This window comes from Notolepis coatsorum (assembly GCF_963971535.1).
Source record: "Notolepis coatsorum genome assembly, chromosome: 12".
Taxonomy (NCBI): Eukaryota; Metazoa; Chordata; class Actinopteri; order Aulopiformes; family Paralepididae; genus Notolepis; species Notolepis coatsorum.
This window is the reverse complement of record NC_140176.1, coordinates 100,778,173-100,787,812: the sequence shown is the minus strand read 5'-3', so window position 1 is coordinate 100,787,812 and position 9,640 is coordinate 100,778,173. Positions and strand designations below refer to the sequence as shown.

At 46.1% G+C, this 9,640-nt stretch overlaps 1 protein-coding gene across 1 annotated transcript in view; it reads left to right on the top strand.

Moving 5' to 3' along the window:
- Positions 1–8,345: 8,345 nt before the first annotated feature.
- LOC311237989 (A disintegrin and metalloproteinase with thrombospondin motifs 19-like) overlaps positions 8,346–9,640 on the top strand; it is a gene marked incomplete at its 3' end in the record, with an annotated part of 279,286 nt that continues 277,991 nt past the window's right edge. Inside the window, 2 exon segments of the mRNA XM_084325960.1 lie at positions 8,346–8,539; positions 8,805–9,253. Of these exon segments, the coding sequence (XP_084182086.1) occupies positions 8,470–8,539; positions 8,805–9,253 (519 nt within the window). The 5' untranslated portion in view covers positions 8,346–8,469.

Below are 9,640 nucleotides of genomic sequence, written 5' to 3'. Positions count from 1 at the left end.
ACCAATATGTACAGTGATACAGGTATAAAGACTGTATATGGTAGTAGTCATACTGGCCAGCAGCGTAACTATCCAAAGCTCTAAACAGTTTTGCACACAACCTTTGTATACAGATTTTTAGTACGTCCTGACCTCCAGTGATGTCATCAGAGGACGCTGAATCTCTGCGTTGTGTTATTACATTTCAATGAAATGATGCACGTGAAGAAATTGGCAATCCCTATTGAAGTTTTCTCATCTACATCTGTACATCATTTTCACTGAGCTAATGGCGAGGATTCAGTGTCTCTGTTGACATCTGACGACACATTAAAACTGATGAACCCTCGATGACATCAACAGAGGACACATTAACCCTTTCACTGCCACACTACAGAAGGTTAACCCTTTACTATCACATTACCGTCGGTAGTGTGATAGTAAAGGGTTAACCTTCTGTAGTGTGGCAGTGAAAGGGTTAACCGGCTGTTGTGTGGCAGTGAAAGGGTTAACCTTCTGTGTATTGTCGCAGTGAAAGGGTTAACCGTTTGGTAGTGCGGCGGTGAAAGTGTAATCTATTAGTACGAGGTCATTGTCGCAAAATAATTGACCGATACGGAGTTTAGAATACCGAGGCGCCTCGCCGAGGTGTTCTAAACGTCGGTGAAGGTCAATTATTTTGCGACAATGACAGAGTATAGGCTATACATTATCCCGCTTATTACATGGCTAACTTACTAACAATATACCTAATTAATTTTACACCATCGACAAGACGAGATCAAATGCAGACGCAGTTCTGTTCTGTCGCTCCGCGCTGTCATCGCCGGCAGCTTCGCCGGCAGCCGGCAGGTGTGTCTGATTGCACTGATGCAGTGTGTGTCAGTGGGCTTGATTGCTACAGCTGCGAACAGCGGCCATTATTGCTCGGCAGAGGTCCGTTATCGAGTAATAACAGACCTCTGCCGAGCGCTATTGCCCAATCACAATCAAGCATTTTGGCGAATGTTAAAACGCCATGTAATAACTCTTGATAACTTGTCCAACTGAATCAATACGTGCACAATTGTTTAGAGTTATGCAGTATGTGCAAAATAAAATCAACAATGTATTTGGGTGAAGTGTCTTTATGGTATTATTATCTAGATTCATGTCTACCGTGGACCACATGGGAATTCCAGGGTAGAAATTTTTAGATGATATATTAGATTAGATTTAGATTATTGGATTATTAGATTATATATTGTAACTATTTATTGTAGGGCAAATATAACTGGCATACATACCCTCATCTTGCACCTTGTTGCCCATACGCACATGTCCAGAGTTAATTATATTGATTTCTTATATTGTTTACACTGCTTTTTTACTACCTGAACCTCCCCCCCCCCCTCCCCCATGCTGCTATGATGCCTGAATTTCCCCAAGGGGATCAATAAAGGAATATCTTATCTTTCCAGGGGGTTTGTCAAATGCACTGATATCAATTTCCCATCAAATAAAGGTATAACGGCAAAGTTCCATGTTCATAAGACCAGTGATATTGTTTTACACGTGTATCTGTTTTTAACTGTAGGCCTATATCACTGTAGCCTACATCTATATATAATAATAATAATAATAATAATAATAATAATAATAATAATAATAATAATAATAATAATAATAATAATAATAATAATAATAATAATAATAATAATAAAATGTCACACCACAAACAGATATTTTCTGACGTCTTTATTCATATAGTTCATGGAGTGAATGAGTCGAGTATGGGAGAAGATGAAATATTCCTTTATTGATCCCCTTGGGGAAATGTGGGCGTCATAGCAGCATTGGGGGAGGGGGGAGGGGAGGTACAGGTATGGGCAGGGTAATAGTAGAAAGACATAAATATAGGCAATCAAATTTTATCTGAATATAAAAATGAGAAATATAAACAGTACAAACAATATAATGTACTCTGAATCTAAAACATATGAGACACATAAACAGTGTAAACAATATAATGAACCCTACATATAAAAGGATGAGAAAAATAAACTGTGTAAACGATATAATTAACTCTGAATATAAAAAAAATATGAGGACAAATAAACAGTAGGCACAAGGTGCAGTGAGATTAGCAGGTGACTGGCATGATACACATCATACGCATAGGCGGCGGGTGAGCCGAACATTAGGGGAGGCTATTACCCACGGAGCGCGCAAAATCTTTCCTTTTTTTTTTGTCAATACACACCCACTGGCTATGCGAGCCCCACTAATTTTATATATAGTGCAAATTGAGTGTTCAAATGAAGGCATCCAATAATAGATTAACCATTGTCTTACCTTAATGCAGCAAAATGCGACGTTTCGTCTTGGCACCAATGATCTTTTCTGCTTTAACTTTGTCTGTGAGTGTGAGATCACTTTCAATGTGAAGCAGACTCTCAGAGTTGCCCGTCTCTTCTGGCGCATTGTTGTTCTTAGCCAGTTTCGGATGTGATGTGCCTCTGTAACGGAGGTACCGCAGTCTATCCACAGTCATGTAGTTTGGTGGCTGTGGATGTTAAGCGGTACTGCAAGTAAACTCACTCCCCAGAGGCATCCAAACTGAGCGCTTAGGGGGGATATCCTTTCTTGGCGCAGCGGTTTGTGATGTCGGCGTTCAACTCCCACTCAGGGCGATCCCTTAACAGGGGTCGAATCGGAATTTGAAACACAACGCAGAGCAATACGAGACCGGTTACACCTCATTGCTGAGAAAGACCGTTCATAACTTGAATCACAAGTTGCGGTGCTGACAGCAATGAAGGGAATGTGTAACACTTCCTCCGGTCCTGGTCCTGTGGGACCAGGACCCAGACATTCACATTCACAACCTCTCATCAATAAACCTCAGAACATAACATTGCCAACCGGTGGGCTGATGCAGATCTGGCATCAGCTCACACACCAACTCATTATTGTTTATTGTCAGTTGTGTTTGTTGTGTGTATTATCTGTGTTGTTGTTGTTGTTATTGTTGTCTCCACTGTGTTAGTCTTGTGTTCCCCTGTCTGTGGTTTGTAAATATGTGTTAGTCTGGTTGTTTAATTGTTATTGTTTTCCCAGTGTACTGTGTTCGGTTGGTTCTGTCTATCACACCTGTGTCCTGTTTGTAATTACCCTCTGTGTCTATCAGTGTCTTGTCAATTAGTCTGTGTATATAGTGTTGTCTGTCCTGCCCTCCTGTGCGCGATCATTGCTAAATGTTACCGTTGTATGTCAGTCGTGTTTTTGTCTTGTGAAAGTAAACTGTTCATCACCACGTCGACTTCTGTCTCATTATACTCTGCCACCTGGGTTCATCACCATGCCGAAGAAGCGTACTAATCGTAACAGGAACGTTTTTCGTCATTTGGATTTCATCATGCTTTGAAAACAATGTACATACAGTAGCTCTAAAAAGTTTCCACGATTTGATGAACTCTGACTCTCATCACATGTCCTCTTTGAGCAAGCCCTTGTATGCCTTGCCAAGATAAAGCAACATACAGCCTCAGGTGACCCTGCCCAGGGGCAGCCCGGTGCAGCTTCTGAATTACTTTGTTTATATGTTGCCTTGGAAAAATACCGTATATCCTTTTTGCTTTTAGAAATTTGACTCAAAATAGCGCGCTGGTGTTCGCTACAAAGCGATTGGCGGGCAGAAATTCGAAACGCAGATGTTTACAAAAAATAAAGTATGCCTTTCTGTGGCCTGCGGGATCAGGATGATCATGTTATTGGCTACATTATTTAACCTGAGCCTACGCGTGATTGGTTAGTGCCTGTACGTGGAATGTTAAACGTCGCCACCTAGCCTATTGACACCTCACGGAGATAAAACTGGGAATGAGGTTACTTGGCCGTTGACACTAACCTTGTTCCCAGTTTTATCTCCTCCGTGAGATAAAGACTGGTAAAGCACTACGGCCGAAAGTGTGTATGGGGTAGAATGTACTTCCCCTGGAAGCTGCCTCAGAACGGACCAATCACGACACGGTGTTCATGAAAATGCATTCCCCCCTTCACGGAGGAGATAAAACTGGGAACGAGGTTACATTTGGAATAGCCGTAAGTCTTTGCTAATTATGCTACATGCCGTTGGCCATGTTTGTAAAACCAAACTTTTCCCGAATCCTGTCGGCAAACAAGCGAGAACGTCCCGGTCATGTAGCAAATTCTTCAGGCGAAGCCGTTGCAGTGGCTTAAACGAAGAAATATTGTGCACTTCACACGTTTCTATAATTGTTTTGTTGAAAATGTCCGCTGATAACTCCATTTTCTTGTTTTCAAGATTTACGAGCGTCTGCTTCGTTCTTTGTTTCGCTGGGGACTATTATAAACAGATCTGGGCTGACAGGAACCGGAAAGCTTGTAGTCGGTACTTCCTGTACTTCCGTTTAGACACTTTAGGAGGCATAGCTTTACCAGCCTACGTTGACACCTTGGCCAGCCAGCGGGCTGCAGCACAACACACAGCCTATATAATATAAAGCCTGCGCTGCTGCGCACATATATTATTATATATATACATTTCAAAATTCCCAACATAACATTTTGGATAGGCCTAGCCTACCCTAGCCTTCATTACCCGCCGCCTATGGTCATACGTTATAGAGTCCGTGCAGGTTTTAAGAGCAGACACACATTAGTGGTGGATAAACCCGATGGGCGTTCGTTCAAAACCAATGAAAGTGAATAATGATGACAGCACCGACCCAGCACGCAGGCAACGACACGGCGTGGAGGAACCCTGACGGGACGCACAACGCGAGGTCCGTAAACGGTCACAACTGTTTCTCCCTCTCGCCCAGCCTCCTGCAGATTGTGATGAATTGAAAATGGGGGACCCTGATGTAAACAAGACGAAAGTCTTTCTCTGGTCTGCATCCCCATAACTATTGTGTGTATTGAGCTGTACTGTATTGTACCCATTCTGCAATCTGTTAATAACATTTTCAATCAATCAATCAGCAACGTGTAACCCATGTTTCAGATTCATAACTATTTAGTCATAGGGACATAAATAGTTAATGCCATTGAATAAGAACCTAAATAGTTAATGCTATTATGTAAGAACATAAGTAGTTAATATTATTGGGTCATATGTATATTCGTATGAGATTAGCAACTTTGGCCAAATCCTTTGAATTGCTGCACTGCCCTTTAAATTACTTCATGACGTAGATAGATGTCACGACAGTCACGCCTTGCTTTACGGCAGGTGAGTCTTGCACTACGCCAGATGAGATTCCAGATTGACGGAGATAGCCGCAGCTAAATGTTGCTGGATACCGAGATGAAATACCACCACAAAACAGTTGTCAAACAGTTATAAAAGATTCCCCCAGTTACAAAACCGAAGAAGCGTTGCAGTTAAAGTAGCCTGCGGTTTTGGCCAGGTTTTTCCAGCACCCCGTTCCACCCTGGGAGCAGTTCCAGGAGTCCCGGCCGACCACCATTCACCACGTGTGCCCACGCGGGACGAGGCAGTGTGCCGGACCGATACAAGATGGCGAGGCAACCCACTGAACCTCTGATATAGATCAAGGCTAATGCCAGCCTGGTGTGAATACCCCTGTTGCTCAACTCCTGTTGCCTCAACAGTCCGGTAGGATTGAACTGATTGAACTTGAGTCGTCATAAGAACTTCCATGGACCATATCCTTTTCTATGACACAAACTGATTGAACGAGAATACAAGGACTTCCAAGGGCTTCGACCTGTTCACCTTTTGTTATTTTGATATTGTATTTTGTATTTGATTTGATATATGGGTACTGATATTTCTCCTATAAGAAGGGAGAATTAAAGGGTAAATACGCCCAGTAAGATACTTGAACCACTGATAATTCTCCATTAAGAAAGGAGAATTAAAGGGTAAATACGCCCAGTAAGATACCTGAACCACTGATAATTCTCCATTAAGAAAGGAGAATTAAAGGGTAAATACGCCCAGTAAGATACTTGAACCACTGATAATTCTCCATTAAGAAAGGAGAATTAAAGGGTAAATACGCCCAGTAAGATACCTGAACTACTGATGTTCTCCATTATAGAGGACGAGTTAAAGGGTCTATGTACCCAGTAAGATACTTGAATCTCATTGATGACATATTGATTATAGTTGAATCACTGATGGTTCTCCTGTAAAGAAAGATGGTTTAAAGGGTAATAACCTGGAATATTTCTATTGGTACTTAAGAGTTTAAAGGGGCATTTCACCTAATAAGGTACTTGCATTCCCTGCACATTTAAAGGTTTAAATTAATATGTTTAAACACTTACCTATTGAAATGATAAACTGTTATAGAGTTTACTGATCTGCAATTGCAGAAGAAAAGATAACGAGTTACTCATGATAAAGGGATACATCCAATATCCAACCTTGAACCTAGCTTTAGCTAGAGATAACCTCAGAGACGTCTGAACCAATCAACCTAGGACTTGATATCGAACTAACCCTCCCGAAAGAAGGAGTGGTTAATGAAATAACCTAAAAGGGATACTTCACACTACTACTGTTTACTTCACGTCTGTATGTCTGTATGTCTGTATGTCTAGCTAGCGCGCTTAGAAATAAAACACCGGTCATTGTTATAACTCTGTCTCTGGTCTACTATTCCTTTAATTGTGCATATTACTCCTCTCCTCATTCGAATCTAGAACTGTGCCCGTGGCGAACAGCTGTTACTGTTAGTGACACAAGTGCTACAAACGCAACCCGAGGCAACCTCCTGCACCCACGCAACCCGAGGCAACCTCCTGCACCCACGCAACCCGAGGCAACCTCCTGCACCCACGCAACCCGAGGCAACCTCCTGCACCCACGCAACCCGAGGCAACCTCCTGCACCCACGCAACCCGAGGCAACCTCCTGCACCCACGCAACCCGAGGCAACCTCCTGCACCCACGCAACCCGAGCCAACCTCCTGCACCCACGCAACCCGAGGCAACCTCCTGCACCCACGCAACCCGAGGCAACATGGGTGGCTGTATTCTGCCCGAGTGTGCTCTCTTACCGCTCGTTGAGCAGCAGTGTCCATACATCAAAATACACTTCTATACAAATCCCTCACTCCCTCTCTCACCCCCCCTTTCTCTATTTCTCTCTCCCTCTCTCTTCCTCCCCCCCTCTCTCTCCTTCTCCCCCCTCTCTCTCCCCTCTCTCTCACCCCCCCTCTCTCTCTATTACCCCCTCTCTCTCCTTCTCCCCCCTCTCTCTCCCTCTCTTTCTCTCTCCCCCCTCTCTCTCTCCCCCCTCTCTCTTTCTCTCTCCCTCTCTCTCACCCCCCTCTCTCTCCCCCTCTCTCTCTCACCCCCCTCTCTCTCTCTTACCCCCTCTCTCTCTCCCTCTCTTTCTCTCTCCCCCCTCTCTCTTTCTCTCTCCCTCTCTCTCACCCCCCTCTCTCTCTCTCCCTCTCTCCTTCTCCCCCCTCTCTCTTTCACCCCCCTCTCTCTTTCTCTCTCTCTCCTTCTCCCCCCTCTCTCTCTCTCCCTGTCTTTCTCTCTCACCCCACCCCCTCTCGCTCACCCCACCCCCTCTCTCACCCCCCTCTCTCTCTCACCCGCCTCCCTCACCCCTCTCTCTCTCTCTCCCTCCCCCCCTCTCTCTTTATCTCTCTCTCACCCCTCCTCTCTCTCTCTCACCCCCCCACCCCCCTCTCTCTTTCTCTCTCTCCTTCTCCCCCCTCTCTCTCTTTCTCTCTCCTTCTCCCCTCTCTCTCCCTCCCCCTCTCTCTTTATCTCTCTCTCTCTCACCCCCCTCTCTTTCTCTCCCTCTCTCTCACCCCCCTATCTCTCTCTCCCTCTCCCCCCTCTCTCTTTCACCCCCCTCTCTCTTTCTCTCTCTCTCCTTCTCCCCCCCTCTCTCTCTCTCCCTGTCTTTCTCTCTCACCCCCCCCTCTCTCTCTCACCCCACCCCCTCTCTCACCCCCCCCCTCTCTCTCTCTCACCCCCCTCTCTCTCACCCCCCCCCCCTCTCTCACCCCCCCTCCCTCCCTCCCCCCTCTCTCCCCCTCCCTCCCTCCCTCCCTCTCTCCCTCTCCCTCCCTCCCTCCCTCCCTCCCTCCCTCCCTCCCTCCCTCCCTCCCTCCCTCCCTCCCTCTCCCCCTCCCTCCCTCCCTCCCTCCCTCCCTCCCTCCCTCCCTCCCTCCCTCTCTCGTGTCCCAGCTCGCTGTGGTTCCTGTGCCGCTGCCTGTTGGTTTCTCTGCGCTGCCGCCTGGAGACGCGACGCGCGCAGGACTCATTCATTCTGAGCTCCTTGACTGTTTCACTGAGAAGAGAGGAGCAGAGAAGAGATGGGGAGCGCGGACCGAGAGGAGACACACAGCAACACGACACCATCACGGACACGGACTTATTATTAATCTGTGCACGGACAACAGCGAGATCCTATAACGACACCAACAACAACCCCGTCTTGCTTAGTTAGCTGTTTAAAAGAAGAAGAAGAAAAGTTGAACATCTCTGTGAATATGCAACTAAAACGCGTCTGCAGCTTCTTACTCCATCAGTTGTGCTTTCTTGGAGCGTTCGCGATCGCAGGTACTATTGGACTCACAATAAAAACCGTGCACGTATCGGATTATTATAGTAGTGGTCCGTGTTGTTGGGCTATACAGTCGGGGATGATGATGACAACACGGTCATTCTAAATTGGACCGCGTTTTAATAATAATGCGTAATGGCGCACAGGTGACAACATGCCCATTTATTAAGTCACTTTCTGGGGCATTCTCCTTCACCACAGAGAGGTCTGCTGCTCTAACTCCTCTCCGTTTCTCACACTCCTTCCTCCCTCCTCCTCCAGATCCGCACCCCTTCCAGGAGTCTGAGATCGTGTTCCCGGAGGTGTTCCCGCTGGACCCCGCGGAGCAGGACAGCGGCGCGGGGAGCAGCTCCCGGGAGGTCCGGTCCATCTCCAACTGGGACGCCCGTCCGGAGGTCCGCCACTGGGGGGGCGACTCCCACTCCCACTCCCACTCCTCCTCCGGTCCGCAAACCTCCTCCTCCGGTCCACCACCGGGGCTGAGGCTGAAAATTCCAGCTTTTGGCAGAGATCTGCATGTCGTCCTGAAGAGAGACAGCCGGTTTCTGTCCCAGAGGTTCACGGTGGAGGAGAGGAGACACAGAGGCGCACCGGGAGCTCCGCCCGCCGCCAGCGGGGAGGAGGAGGAGAGCGAGAGACGCTGCTACTACAGCGGGACGGTGCTCCACGAAGCCGGCTCCGTGGCCTCGTTCAGCACCTGCGCGGGGCTGGTAAATAATAATCACTCTTTAAAAGTGCATGCTATATATATAGGCTACTAAATATCACTTTCTTTGGGACTGCTATAGTTTACAGGGAGAATGACGTCTATATTGTCATTCCATTCATTCATTCATTCATTCATTCATTCATTCATTCATTCATTCATTCATTCATTCAATTAATTAATTAATTCATCATTCATTCATGCACTCATTCATCCATGCACTCATTCATTCATGCACTCATTCATTCAAGTATAGACTGACACCGTTTACTGTTGACATGTAATTATAATGTAATTATAAAGTTATAGCCTGGACTGGTAAAATAGCTCTTTATAAAATAGCACTAAATACTAAATAGCACACTTTCTTTTGGACTGCCAGTTTACATGG